General features: G+C 42.8%; 1 protein-coding gene across 1 annotated transcript in view; it reads left to right on the forward strand.

Annotated features, from left to right (window-relative positions):
* Positions 1–14,873, forward strand: part of XPO1 (exportin 1) — a 33,194-nt gene that overhangs the window by 15,124 nt on the left and 3,197 nt on the right. Inside the window, exons 4-20 of the mRNA XM_010161069.1 lie at positions 661–722; positions 800–844; positions 931–1,112; positions 1,582–1,630; positions 1,715–1,834; positions 1,935–2,063; positions 3,694–3,852; positions 6,584–6,781; positions 7,447–7,585; positions 8,167–8,348; positions 9,180–9,336; positions 9,444–9,607; positions 10,370–10,504; positions 11,612–11,795; positions 12,765–12,871; positions 13,264–13,458; positions 14,385–14,553. Of these exons, the coding sequence (XP_010159371.1) occupies positions 661–722; positions 800–844; positions 931–1,112; positions 1,582–1,630; positions 1,715–1,834; positions 1,935–2,063; positions 3,694–3,852; positions 6,584–6,781; positions 7,447–7,585; positions 8,167–8,348; positions 9,180–9,336; positions 9,444–9,607; positions 10,370–10,504; positions 11,612–11,795; positions 12,765–12,871; positions 13,264–13,458; positions 14,385–14,553 (2,376 nt within the window). The remainder of the gene's footprint in view (positions 1–660; positions 723–799; positions 845–930; positions 1,113–1,581; positions 1,631–1,714; positions 1,835–1,934; positions 2,064–3,693; positions 3,853–6,583; positions 6,782–7,446; positions 7,586–8,166; positions 8,349–9,179; positions 9,337–9,443; positions 9,608–10,369; positions 10,505–11,611; positions 11,796–12,764; positions 12,872–13,263; positions 13,459–14,384; positions 14,554–14,873) is intronic.

The following is a 14,873-nucleotide window of genomic DNA, read 5'->3' on the forward strand; positions in this document are numbered from 1 at the left end:
GAGTCATGCGTAGAGAGCTCTACTTACTCTTGGCGTTCACTTAATAAAGCATTAGTCGCAGATGATGGAGGACTCGCCTGTCTTGTATTTTGTCTTGCCATTGTAATCATTTGGCCAAGGCAGTAAGAATGTACCTGCCAGCTTTGGAGTTGTTAGGTATGATCTGAAAATGCGTAATGGATAGAAATAGATTTCGTCGAGGGACCTGTACAGCAGCCTTTGTAAGTACCTGTTGCAATACATGTCATGGTCGGGACAGCGCCGGATGCCATCTCTCCCTCTTCAGCCTAATACAGTGTTGTGCAGTGTTGCCAGCGCAGTGTTTCGCCAAACTTCTTGCAGCCTTTAGGGAGCCAGTAAGTCGATCTGGTGCAAATTTACTACGAGTACACTCTAATCCTTAGTCTGTGTTCTTTTTATTTTATTGAAATAGCTTAACTGTAAAGCCATTCTCTACATCTGAAATATCCTCTTCCAGAATTGATACAGAGGTGGATTTTTTCTGTGTAACATAAGTCAAGGGGGATGCTTGCTGACGCATGTGTGTTCCTTAGAGGTGTTTCTTTTTAAAGACATGCAAAGAATTGGAATTAAAAAATATCTAGTACTAAACTCATGGTATCTGGCATAGTTGAAAATAAATTCCTAACTCTTCTGCAGGTATTAAAAAATACGTTGTCGGCCTAATTATCAAGACCTCATCTGACCCAGCTTGTGTAGAAGTAAGTGAATTCTTTTCAGGGGAGGAAGGGGGTGGTGTATATAATGCATAACCTGACTCCTCTCCTCTCTTCTCCAGAAAGAGAAGGTGTATATTGGGAAACTGAATATGATTCTTGTTCAGGTAAGCTGGAGTTGGTAAAGTTTTGGACCTTGATAAAGTATTTGGCTTTGCCTTTGTATCTAACGTATGGATGCTTCCCTTTTCAGATACTGAAACAGGAGTGGCCGAAGCACTGGCCGACTTTCATAAGCGATATTGTGGGAGCAAGCAGGACTAGTGAAAGCCTCTGTCAGAACAACATGGTGATCCTTAAACTATTGAGTGAAGAAGTGTTTGATTTTTCCAGTGGCCAGATTACTCAAGTAAAAGCTAAACATTTGAAAGACAGGCAAGTATATATATTTAAATCTTAATCAATAGAGTAGACTGTGCTTGCTGCTAAATCGTTGCCCGCACTTTGAGCTTTTGAGTGAACACCTACAGCTGTCTAATTTTATTTGTAAGAGTGAGTGGGTTACTGATTTTTCTTTAAAGCACTACTATTACCAGACTTAGAAATATCTGTGTGCAGAAACTACCTGACTGCAAGTAGCATCTGTTGACTGATGGTCCTACCCTTTTAACAGAACATTCAGCATTGCCTGCATTTCTGAGCCAGAATTTGCAGGCTCAGACTTTAAGCTTCCAAAATATGTATTATTACCATTAAAACTGATAAAAGCCAGGTGGTTTGTGAATGCCTCTGTGGACGCAGGTCTCCAGGACCTGTTACGTGAGTTGGGGACATGTTGGTTAAATAGATAGGATTGTTCATGGAATGTGGAAATGCTTAATTTTTAATTATTTTTTTTTTACAGCATGTGCAATGAATTCTCTCAGATATTTCAGCTGTGTCAGTTTGTGATGGTGAGTCTTATTTCTATAATGATACTTTAAAAAATTCTCTCTGTTTTGCCTACCAATATCATAAACACTTATGGTCGTTTACAGGAAAACTCCCAAAACGCTCCCTTAGTTCACGCAACTTTGGAAACTTTGCTACGATTTCTGAACTGGATTCCTCTGGGATATATATTTGAGACCAAGTTAATCAGCACACTAATATACAAGGTACTCATGCAAAAACTGACAGCTCTTAAATTTAAATGTAAGTTGCAGAGAAGTTTTAGCCTGCAACATTCTTCTAACATTTTCATTCTTTTCTCAATAGTTCTTAAATGTTCCCATGTTTCGAAACGTCTCTTTGAAGTGCCTCACAGAGATTGCAGGTGTCAGTGTAAGTCAGTATGAAGAACAGTTTGTAACACTTTTCACATTGACCATGATGCAGTTAAAACAGGTAATGTTCTTCATAAATCTGTCTCTTGACTTGTTTCATTTTGCAGAATCAATTTCTGTAGAACCTAGTTCAGCCTCCAAACCTGTGTTTGCTCTAGAGCTCTTGGTGTGGGACTAATACTATTTGTCAGTGGTATTTGACTTGGTCAGGAGATGCTTTGTATATCTCTCTGACTCTAGATCACCACTGTATTCTGCTGCCTTGATTTGTTTTGATTAACTTAAAAGGCATTTCGAGTACTTAGGCTGTCTGATGGGGAAAGTTGAGAGGTGCAACAAACGTGTACTGCACGACTCAAGACCTAAACTGACTGCCCTTCTGCAAGCTGCCATTTAAGCTCTGAAACCTATAGAAATGGTCATCTTAAAAGCCATGCTTAAAATGTATATAATGTGGTAGTTCCCCTCTGAGCAGTGTGGAGTCAGGTACATGAGTTTGTAGCCTTCCTCACTGTATTTGCATCTTAAGTGAATGGTTACATGGTTGTCCCCTGTTTGCAATGTTTGTCCATCTTGTAGGTTCTCTAGAAAGGGTGTGCTTCTTTTAATACGCCTGTGTCCCCTCCCTCCCTGCTTCAAGTGGGGCTGTGGGATTTCTATAAGTCAAATTTTTGCACACAGTGAAGTTTTGTGCGTTAGGCAGCTGAACACTACTTCCTCGTTTTTTGTAGATGCTCTTGATTCTAAATGCCAATAGATCTGGCCGAGGTTTTTCCTCAAAACATCAGTTGAATGAGAAGCTGCGAATTTGGCATGCTTTGCAACCTGCATGCTTTTGGCATGACAGTCGCATATGAGTTTGGTGCAAACTGCTGCATTTATTGCAACTAGTTGACTCAACTTTGTAAAACAAAGTTGGAGAACAATCAAAACAGCACGGAAGCTGTCAGCTTCCGTGTTAAAACCGAGAATAAAGTTTATAGTTCAGTAGTCTTGACTTTAAAGAATGTAGTTCGCTACTTGATGACAACGTTCAAAATGTTTCATTTGTATAACAATAAAATGTAAAGCAAATGCATCAGAGATTCCTACAACGTTACTGAAAAACATAGAACCGTGGATTGGTGTGGGCTGGAAGGTTCCTTAAAGCCCATCTAGTTCCAACCCCCCTGCCATGGGCAGGGACACCTTCCACTAGACCAGGTTGCTCCAAGCCTCGTCCAGCCTGGCCTTGAACCCTTCCAGGGATGGGGCATGTTCCAGTATCATTCAGATACCTATTCCTAAATATTTTAGCTGAGGCCTTTCGTGTTGTTTTAACATTAGGATGATGTCATGTTTTGAAACTTAATGTTACTAGGGACAGGTAACACATTTTCGGAACATCTTTGCTTGATGCCAGTTGGAAATGTCTGTGACACCGTGGATGCGTGCCTTGTTTATAGCTGCTGTTACAAGGGGTAGATGATGTTTCTTCAAAACTTTTGTATCCGTTTGTGTCTCCACCTGATTGCCCGTCTTGGGATCAAGCATGAAATAAAGGACTCTTTGTAAGAAAGCTCTGTAAAGTGGGGAACCCTTGACGCAGAGGGCTTTTTTTGCCAAAAGGGCAAATTACTTGTTAATATACAGTAGTTCTACTTCTGTATAAAATGGAAAAATCTGGATTATATCTGTGTTCTTCTTATTAGATGCTTCCTTTAAATACCAATATCCGACTTGCGTACTCCAATGGAAAAGATGATGAACAGAACTTCATTCAGAATCTCAGTTTGTTTCTCTGCACATTCCTCAAGGAACATGGTCAACTTATAGAAAAAAGATTAAATCTGAGGGAAACATTAATGGAGGTAAGTTGCTCAGTTTATCCGGTTTTAAAAAAGTAGCAGGTGTGTTTTCATACTCAAAAGCTGTGATGTGAACATAATCTCTGGATCATGGAGCTTAAAACTGGATAAGAGGGGAAAAAAGTTTCCTTCATGTAATTAGTAAATCACATGAATACGAAAAAACGTTCAAAACTCTTCCTTAGTATGCTTCAACAGCACTCTGTTTTCAGTGATCCTATACTAATACAACATTTGAAGACCATAGGTTCCTGTCTCTTGTTTCTTATTGAAAGTGTTAAATACTACTTTAAAATAAATTCATATTTTCTTTTCCTTGGGTCTTCAGATATCGTATTTCCTGTTTAACTCGCATAGAGAAGGTGTGGCTATGAGTTCCATCAGTCAGTATGAAGCAGCTCAGTCAGTGCTTTGACTGAGCATCCGAAGATGGTTTCTAGAGTAGGGCGCGTGCTGTAGTTCAGCGCTTCCATCCTGGTAGCTGCTTGCCTAATGTGCCACTTGGCCCAGCTGAACTGGAAGGTGTTAAATGCAATCCTCAAGGGTGCTGGTTGGTTTCCATATAATAAAACCAGTGCGTACCAGTAACGCTTGATGGCAGAGCTCTACCAAATGACTATGCGTGCTTTATTTTGTGGTATTGGTGGAAGACCTACGGGCCTCAATTATCAGCTATCTTGGAGCACATGCTGAGAATAAAATGTACGGTTGTCCTTCCTCTCTGCTTGTTCCCTTCTTCCCTGGAGACCACTGCGTTCTTTAATTTTGACAGTAAAGTGCAACTTCACTGTTGAAATTAGTGGGACCTGTGGAAATGATTGGGAATTCAGCTAAGGAGGAAGGTTGGAAAGGCTTAAGTTCTAAGTGACTACTAAACACGCAGGATACTACTTCATGCTGTAGTGGGGCTAGATAAAGGAAGTAGTTTTTCAGTTGTGTGTTTTTAAATTGTGGATGACAATTTTGCTGAGGGTGAGCTGTTCGGAGGTGACTTTTTTGCTAGCTCCCTCCCACTGCTGAGCTCCAAGGGGATGAAACTGGCTCCACAGCCCCTCGAAGGCCAACCTCTTGTGTCCAGAATGAAGCCTTGTGCGGGTATGGAGGTGATAGGGTGAGAAACTGCCTGGGACAAAGGCAGGAAAACAATGCTGCAGCTTAAACCTGGAGACCAGGTTCTGTTGGAAGGGGGAAGTGTCTTACAGGTGGATTTGCTGTGATCGAACGTGTCCAGTCTGTTCTCTAGCTAGTCTTCTCAGTGCACTTCCTCCGGAGGGAGCCCTCTACAAAAAGTGTCTGTTAAGCTGGTTGCAAATACCAAAGTACAGCTCACTGAGAATATGGACCAAGAGGAGTATCACTTTTTTATTTTAAAAAGAGTGATTGACAATTCCCAATTAATTCCTGAACTTGGCAGGTAGTTAGCTTTCAAAGTATCTGTGAATCAGGGGAGCACAACTCAAGTTTCTACTTCTGTTGAAGCTTTATTAGGAAGACGTGTGTCAGACGGCTGACACGCATCCTGTGCGATTATGTGTAAGTTGGAGTGCAGCTTTTGGGCATTGGCCTCTTCTCTTGTCTGACGTAACTATCTCAAATTCTTCTTGAAAACAGACATTTACAAAGGCCGATTCTGAATGACTTGGTCTTGTATAGGATGGTGAAGTGTTTAATGAAGTCCTTAGGCTGGCCTAAGATGGTTGCAAACCTCACTGCTGTAAGTTCCAGTGTAATAGAACCTAGTTCCACAGCTGCTTCAAAAACCTCATTCTAACCTGTTGATTCCTGCGCTTTGGATGGAGCAGATCTGAAATTGTTCCATGGATTCCTTCAAGCTGTGTAGACTAGGGAGGGAAGCTACATCAGTTATTGCAAGTGAAGTTATCAAGAAAAAATGGAGTGTACAAGACTAATTAATGTATGGGTGTTTTGAATCCCTTTTCTAACGCTGTAGATACAGATGCTGAATCTGGTCTTTAACATCTAAAATGCTCTGTTGCTGTACTACCTAAGCTGTGAAACTATCTTCAGATTTCATTGTATTGTTCTGTTTAACTGCTGAGGTGTTGCCTTGATATCTTTCACCAGGGGACTGAAAAATAAGCAAGGCAAAAAGTGGCTATGTAGTTGTTCTAGCCGCTGTGGCTGGTATCTCAGCGGGTCAGAACTGTACCAGTGGCCTTCCCTCTTCTCTCTGCTGTGGCTGTTTGGTCAGTAAAGAAGCTGAAGATGTTCTGGTAGATGACTTCTGTGGAAAGCGAGCGAGCAGTGTGGCTTTGGTGCTCGCCTTCAGTTCTGCAGGATATAAGGATCCAGAACAAAGTAGCAGTGATAGCCTTGAGAATAGCAGCCATTTAGACCAGCTGTGGAGGGTTTTGTGAGGCTCTAAACCAAGATGCCTTGCAGAAGTCCCAGAGGCTGTGAGCTTTTGATAATTTACAAACAGGTTGATTTGGCTGTGGCATTTTTTAAGACATCTTTTGGCTACTTTAGATTTAGGGATTGATACATGCTTTGAAAATACCAGTAACTGACAGGGCGCTTTGGTTTTAACAGAGTTGCTCTGCTGGTCAGCACTCTGACTTGTAAGTAATGTCACTGGCATGGTAATGCCTCTTGTTCCTAATTTTTGTGTTACCTTGGCATTTTATCATTATTTGGATGACTGAACTTGAAGTCATGTGGCTTTATCACCTCGAATAACTAGTAATCAAATGCTTAAACTGGAATTTTCCAGGCTCTTCATTATATGTTACTTGTATCAGAAGTTGAAGAAACTGAGATTTTCAAGATTTGTCTTGAATATTGGAATCATTTAGCTGCTGAGCTCTACAGGGAAAGTCCTTTTTCAACATCTGCTTCTCCATTGCTTTCGGGAAGTCAACACTTTGATGTTCCTCCGAGGAGACAGCTTTATTTGCCAGTGTTGTCCAAGGTAATCCATCCATCCATCTACTCTAATGATTGAGATGCTGCTCTTGAATGTAAAGAATTTGCGTCATTTAAGGGGTGACATAAGAAAACTTTTCTTCCTGAGTAGTTGATTCAACTCTAGTTATTTAATATGCTGCAATTGCAGATACTTGTGAGATGACACCAGTTGATGACAGGAGTATTGACATGGTGTTTCTTTTCTTTTTTTTTTTTTTTTCCCCTCAAGATACTGTGAATGTAAGGCTATTTTGCTTTCTTTAAAATCTGTGTTAAACTGTTTCTTCAAACAGGTGAAGGCTGGACTGTTAACAAGTTGGAGAAAAAAAAAGTGTGTGTATGAAAAAAGTGGTCTTTAAAAGACCCTAATATTACATACACATTTTAAAGCTCTAGAAAGCTTCATAGGTTGTGGGGGTTTGTTTTCAGTGTTTTGTTTTTTTTTTTTTTTAAACGGCTTGTCCATGTGGAGAGGGAAATCAGCAGGCCCTATTCTTAATGACTTTTTAGTTAACCCGTGTCTCTAGAATCTTAATGTGAGCTAATCTCGTGATGCGCTTGAGACACCCTTTCCAACGGTCAGTGCGCTCTGGAAACACCCCTGGAGCATGTGTGCGTGTTTCATGTTACGGTTACCTTCAGTTCTTGATTCTCCTTTCCAACACCCAGGTTCGATTGCTCATGGTCAGCCGTATGGCTAAACCGGAAGAAGTCCTAGTTGTGGAGAACGATCAAGGGGAGGTAGTACGAGAATTCATGAAGGATACGGATTCCATAAACTTGTACAAAAATATGAGAGAAACATTGGGTAAGTGTACTCGCGGGTAGTTCTGTACTGTAGGGCTGTGCAGGTGCATCAGCAGCACGTGTGTTACAACTGGTTAGCGCATCCCCATCTAGACTTGTTGAGGAGTACCATCTCCACTTCCGTGGCGGGTTATCGCAGCCAGCAGACTTAATGACGCTGAAATACCGAGCAGAAGACAGCTGCTTACATGCTGTGCAGCGTCCCCTAGGGGTAGCCAGTTCCATATTCCCCATTAGTCCGTCGGTGTCTGTGCTTTTTCATCAGTATTTGACTTAGTCAAATCAGTAAAGCTGCTGTGTGAGACACTCGGTGATGCAAGCTTTTCACATTGCTTGCCCGTGGTACTTGGGTGAGCTCCCTTAGAACAAACGTAGATTCTCAACAAAATTGATTGTCTTTGAAATACAGTTTTAACAATTTTACGTTTCAATTTTCAGCTCATTATGTCATGAGTTTGGGGAAGAAGCATTGCACTTACCGAACAATTCGGTTGTCTTGTTTCATAAACTTAACTTTGCCTGTGGAGCTGCAGTCCAGTTCATTGCTTTAAAACGTGCTTGTTCAACGTTGATGTCTTTCAGTTTATCTTACACATCTGGATTATGCAGACACGGAACGAATTATGACTGAAAAACTTCACAATCAAGTGAATGGAACGGAATGGTCATGGAAAAATTTGAACACCCTGTGCTGGGCCATAGGCTCAATCAGTGGCGCAATGCATGAAGAAGATGAAAAAAGATTCCTTGTTACAGTAATTAAGGTATCGTGGTGCAAAATTAACCGCTTTGTCGCATTCCGTGGTTTATGCTCAAGCAACTCAGTTCACAAAAACACCACTGTATGTTCTTGGTAAGGTCCCTTGGATGGCAGGCGGGTCAGTAAGAATAATTTAGCAGGAATTCTGATATCCTGAGCTGAAGGTGAATAAATTCTTTAGCTGTGAAAAATTTATTAATCCAAATAGTCTGTGCACGGTGAAAACTTCAGGGATAAAACTTAGTTTGTGGTGAAGTGTTTTTCTTTGGGGATGCAGAAGAGATGGAAGAGGATGCTAATGAAATAAAGGAGAGTGACAAAATGACCCACGTTTCTAACGAGCTAACACCCTCCTATTTTTCCACTTTCCAAATATTCATTGCTCAAAGTGAATGCTTGGTAAATACGTGCGTGGAAGAGTGCAGGAACAAAACATTTCACAAGAAGAGCAGTGGACCTTTAGCAAGTCACACAAACTTATACAGAAGGTTTCGTTCAAGTTCCTCTCTCTGACATGACATCTGTGTTCTTGCTGACACTGCCTGCTTGGTCAGGATTCAATACTGTTTGGCTTGTAGAAGTCCCTCCCGCAGAAATCTCGAGTTATTTAGGATGGAGATTCCATAGTTGAAACCATCAGTAATTGCATTACCCCCACCTTAACCTACTTGGCTTTTTGTTTTGTTTCTTTGTATTTGGACTTTGAACTCAATGACAGCATCCGCTTGCCTCCACTTTAATACAGCTCCTTGTAGGATGTTTGTGCTTTGTCCTTAGTGCTTGTAATTGATCGGGACGAGCTTGGAGAGGAAACTAAAACTGTGTTGTGTCGTAGGATCTCCTGGGACTGTGTGAACAAAAGCGAGGAAAAGACAATAAAGCCATTATTGCATCAAATATCATGTATATAGTAGGTCAATACCCACGCTTTTTGAGAGCTCACTGGAAGTTTTTGAAGACGGTAGTCAACAAGCTGTTTGAGTTTATGCATGGTAATTATCTGCTTTTTTTTAACTTGCCGTTACAGTTATTTAAAAAAATAACATGCACGTGTGTGGGTGGGAAAGTTCAGAGCAGTAACTGACTTGATTTAATTTAGAAACCCACGACGGCGTCCAGGATATGGCTTGCGACACCTTCATCAAGATAGCACAGAAATGCCGCCGACATTTTGTTCAGGTTCAGGTGGGAGAGGTGATGCCGTTCATCGACGAAATCTTGAACAACATCAATACGATCATCTGTGACCTTCAGCCACAGCAGGTACGCTTGAGTCGGCGCTGGGGGTAGTTCCTGGAGAGCAGCCAGCAGTTCCTTCGTGTCGAAGTGTAGCAGTGGTTTTCAAGGCTTGAATTACATCCCTTGTTTCTCCGTTAGTGGCGGCGTTGCGGTATCAAGAGTAAGCTGGGGTTGCGTTGCGGAGGTCTCTGTTAGAATGCTTGGAAGGAGCACTGAAGTGTGTTTAGTTGGAGTTTTGATTTCTGCAATGTCTTAACAAGCAAAGAAGATCCTGAATCTCCCTTTGTGGTTCTGCTTCGGGGAAGGGTAATACCCTGCCATAATCGTACACCTGTAGCTCTTGCGTTACTGAAGGTGGGGCGGGGGGAACAATCCAAAAGCACCTACCTCTAGGAGGGGCACAGCTCGTGAAGCGGGTGGCACACACAGAGACATTGCAATAATGTACTGAAACCTTGGGCAGAGTGGATCTGGTGTCTGGGAAAAGGTAATTAAGAGTGGTGTGATCAGCCTGCAGCTTCAACGTGGCTGGCAGAGTTCAGCTAGGAGTGAACTGGCATGTGTCTGAGCTTCCTCCCTCCAGGGTACGATGGCAGAGGGAAGAGACTCCGGGATGCGTATAGTGGTGTTTGAAGGGAAGGGGATGGAGGTTTGTCTTGAGTCAGGAGAGGAAAATGGTATTTAGACAGTGAAACCCATTGTCAGCCTTCACTCTGTTAGTTCAGAACTGGGTAAACTTTTCCTTGCTCCTTCTTAACCTTCGGTTTGACTTCCTGTTCCGATCAGGTGCATACGTTTTATGAAGCAGTAGGATACATGATTGGGGCGCAGACAGACCAGACCGTGCAGGAGCATCTGATAGAAAAATATATGTTGCTACCTAATCAAGTATGGGACAGCATAATTCAGCAGGCAACAAAAGTAAGCACCTAAATTTTAAGTGTATTCTGTATTCAGGTAAAGAAAAGCTGCTAAATGTTTCTGTTACCCTGGGTGTGTTTTTCACGTGGCATGACGTGGTGTCCCTGCCAGAGGTGGAGTTTACTAAATGGTGGCTACAGCAGTGACTGACGTGACGAGAGGTGGACTTCATTAAATGATGGCTACAGCAGTGACTGACGTGACGGTAGACGTGTTTGAGAGAGGAGACTTCAATGACAAAATAAATACTGCGTTTGCTCTCGTTTAACGGACAATTTTCTGTTACTGTGCAGAATGTTTCAGTAGTTTTTTCCAAGGTTTCCTTTCACCTGGCTTGGAAGTGGGTTTTCTTCATGAAAAACAGAACTTCATTAAATGATGGCTACAGCAGTGACTGACGTGACGGTAGACGTGTTTGAGAGAGGAGACTTCAATGACAAAATAAATACTGCGTTTGCTCTCGTTTAACGGACAATTTTCTGTTACTGTGCAGAATGTTTCAGTAGTTTTTTCCAAGGTTTCCTTTCACCTGGCTTGGAAGTGGGTTTTCTTCATGAAAAACAGAAAAGTGAAAATACTGTTCCCTCTTTCTCTTCCATAATTCTTGTAAAGTACACCTTTATTTCTTACTTGTATCTTCCATTTCTTTCGGTCTTTTCAAAATGCTTTATCTCCACACAGTAAAGAAGTTCCTCTGCACAATCCATTTGGAGTTCTTCTCATTAAGATCCTGAAACTTAAGCAAGCCTGAGTTACGTTTCTCGCTCTGGCTCCCCTCTTAAAACAGGAACATACTGCCTTTCCTTTGGACCGCTGCTGTCTGCACCTTCTTAAACCCTCCTTAGGTTTTCTCCCCCTAGAGCAGTGCTCGTACCACCGCAGCAGCAATACTTCTGCAGAAGAGCAGAACTAAATCAATTGCAGCTTTGTCTTGTCTCTGTTGGAGGTAGTGCAAGTGCCACGGAGTAAATGGCAGTGTATATGAAGTCTGCCAAGTCAGAGATAGGTACTTTAACGCAGTGTGTAAGACAGAGTATTTAAACCTGCACTTTTGTACTGGAAGCTAAAGGGCAGTTTTACTCACTATATATATATTTTCTTTAACAGAATGTTGATATTCTAAAGGATCCTGAAACAGTTAAGCAGCTTGGTAGCATTCTGAAAACCAATGTAAGAGCGTGTAAAGCAGTTGGCCACCCCTTTGTGATTCAGCTTGGAAGAATTTATTTAGATATGCTGAATGTGTACAAGTGCCTAAGTGAAAATATTTCTGCAGCTATCCAGGCCAATGGTAAGATATTCCTTTTTCTTCCTGAAAACAGGGCTCGGCGATGTATGCCCTCGGGTTTCAGAGTACATTCTAATTAGGCTAATCTTACGTGTTCATTTTATTGTTTGGGAAAGTGGAGAATGACTGAAAGTGCTTGCTTAGATTATTTGGTGAACCAGGTGTTTGTTCAAATAAAGAGCAACCGCTTTTAGAGGGAGGAGAAAAGACCTATAAACAAGGGAGTTTCGGGGAGATGCAGAATTCTGCAGATGCGTACTTAGAATTAAAAGGCACCTTGCTGAGGCAGAGTTGTAGCGTGCGTTCTTTTAGCTTACTCTGAAGATGGTATTTTAGTATTTTAACACTCAGAACTACTAAACAGCAGTACGGTTGCCGGGACTGACGTGCGCCTTGGTAAGCAGCTGCGATGGCGGTTGCTGCGGAGCATGTTTTCACAACAGGCTAGATCTCACCAGAGATGGCTCTGATGCCAGCACCCGCCACCCCGCCTCTGGCTGCGCTCCTCAGGCTGTCCTGTGCGCGGACGGTACTGGCCCTACGGGTGCTGCGTTGGTTTGGGGGTGAGAAACTGACCTAAAGATAGGGCTTCTTAAGGAGAAGGGCAGACTTGACACACCAAGACAAGTGGAAGGATTAGTTGTCAGGAACTTCCTTGTTCTCTGCTCCATCACTCAGTGAGAGCCAGGTGAACTCGGTCCGCGCAGTTGAGTAGGTGTGATTTCCCCTACTTGAAAAGTTATTTTCGAACCCTTTGGTAGAGTACTGTCAGTAGATTTGTAATGCTAAATGACAACTTGGACTACGGAGCTAGAATGGGGAGGTGGTTTTTTTATTTGCATGATACACATAAGAAGCCTTTAATAGTCCATGTAGTTTGGGTATAAAAATGAAGTTTTCTGTGTTTTGTAGTATCAAGTTAATCTTTTTGCTGCCCTTTACGCGATTAACTGAAGCTTTGAAACTTTTCAGGTGAAATGGTAACAAAGCAGCCCTTGATTCGAAGTATGAGGACTGTAAAAAGGGAAACTTTAAAACTAATTTCTGGCTGGGTGAGCAGGTCCAATGACCCTCAGATGGTAAGTAGATTCACTGTGTACAAATAACCCAGAGGACGGGACTGGGAACAACTCTGGGGTTGTGTCGGCTGAATGGGTTGGTCACAGGAACTTGAAGCTTCAGGAGGTCTGTAAACCAGAAAGGAGAAAGAGGCTACGCCTGAGCTACATTTGAGATGGTTCAGTTAATTTTACCTGAGGGTAATCCTAAAGGGCGACAAGGAGGTTTGAGAGAACCCTACTGGAAGCCCTGCTGGATGGATACAGAGGGTGGGGGTGGTTATGGAAGCGTCATGTATTTCCACTTCCTAGGAGAAGTATCTCCTCTAACTAGAGAGCAAACTGGGCTATAAACTGTGCGCCGGAGACTTTGCCCAATAACTGTTGTAACCGTGCCTTACTCTTCCAATTAGGTAGCTGAAAACTTTGTTCCCCCCTTGTTGGACGCAGTTCTCATTGACTACCAGAGAAACGTCCCGGCTGCTAGAGAACCCGAAGTGCTTAGTACCATGGCCATCATCGTAAACAAGCTGGGAGGACACATTACTGCTGAAATACCTCAGATATTTGATGCTGTTTTTGAGTGCACGTTAAACATGATCAACAAGGTATTTATTTAAACTTTGGGTAAGGCATCCATAGTGGCTGAAGAGGGAAAAAGGGGGTTTAGAAGAGTGTTAGTCTTGCCTGTTGGCCTGTCTGTAGGTGAAAGATCCCCTTCTTGCAATGAAGAGGGGCAGTGTGTAGCGAACGTGGAGTTACTGCACAGCTTTCATCACGGAAACAGGGTGGGGTGTTCGTGCCTTCCTTCTGTGACTATCCCTTCCATATGTGGTGTCTGGTGGATCATCTCCCAGTTTTCTTGCAGAAACAAAGTGTATTTGTGACACTCGGCAGAAACTTCTGCTCAGGCAAACATACTGTTTCATTGGATGGCTTCATCTGTGCCTTAAATTTCTCAGTTCAGCTCTTGATTTAAGTCATTAGCAAATTTTTCTGTTCTGGGCGCTTTTGACATTGTTTCAGGAAGCAGAAGTGTACTTCAGTCCGTGTGGGACGAACTGCTAAAATTCAGAAATATTTAAAATTCATGAGTATAAGTGCCGACCTGTCACTTCGATTCTTTCCTCGCTAAAGCAGTTTTATGCTATGGTTGGTGTGCACTAGTGTTTGCATAACACTTGAGCACTTCCAGCTGAATTAGTGCCCCTTGGCAGGAGGGAGTAACCAGAAACTACCCCTGTAGCAGCATGGGGTGCTGAGACCATCTCTGTTCATCTCCGCTAGCGATGAGGGCTGTGGGCTGACAAAACGTGGCTCGGCCTGGCAGTGCCTTGTGACCCTAGAAACGGTCATCTCAAGCTTCGCTGGGGAAGAGGTCACCGAGAAATAGACCCTCTGCTTTCCTTTCAAGGGTGTTGTAACTGGGATGCAAAGGCTGTTTTCTGCGTCGGCTGTGACTCGCTGGGCTTCACAGAAAATCTGATGAGGATCCATTAGGAAATCTGACCTTTTTCCCTCCCTCTCCTTCTAGGACTTTGAAGAGTATCCTGAACATAGAACAAACTTCTTCTTGCTACTCCAGGCTGTAAATTCTCATTGCTTCCCAGCGTTCCTGGCCATTCCACCTGCACAGTTCAAACTTGTTCTGGATTCTATTATTTGGGCTTTCAAACATACAATGAGGAATGTTGCAGACACAGGTAAATGGAAGCGTTTAATATGCCGACCTTACTTGCACTATCAGTTATGTTCTGGTAGAATGCTCTGTTCTTGCCTCTGTTTTAGTCGAATTTAGCGTTCTGGTCACAGGATTCTGTAGGGCATTTGCTCCACAATAAGGCTCCCCTGACTCTGCTTCCCGCTGTCAGCCAGGTGCACGTTAGTGGGCTGAAATCCTCGGGCACAACCTCTCTGTAGGGGAGCGGTGTTACAGTGCCGCTTGCGTCCTTCGCCCCGCGGGGGTCGGCCCTTTCCTGAAGCTGCTGAAACGGGGGGAGGGGTCCGGCGGGTGGGAAGGGCG

This window comes from Eurypyga helias, unplaced genomic scaffold (assembly GCF_000690775.1).
Source record: "Eurypyga helias isolate BGI_N326 unplaced genomic scaffold, ASM69077v1 scaffold7961, whole genome shotgun sequence".
NCBI lineage: Eukaryota > Metazoa > Chordata > Aves > Eurypygiformes > Eurypygidae > Eurypyga > Eurypyga helias.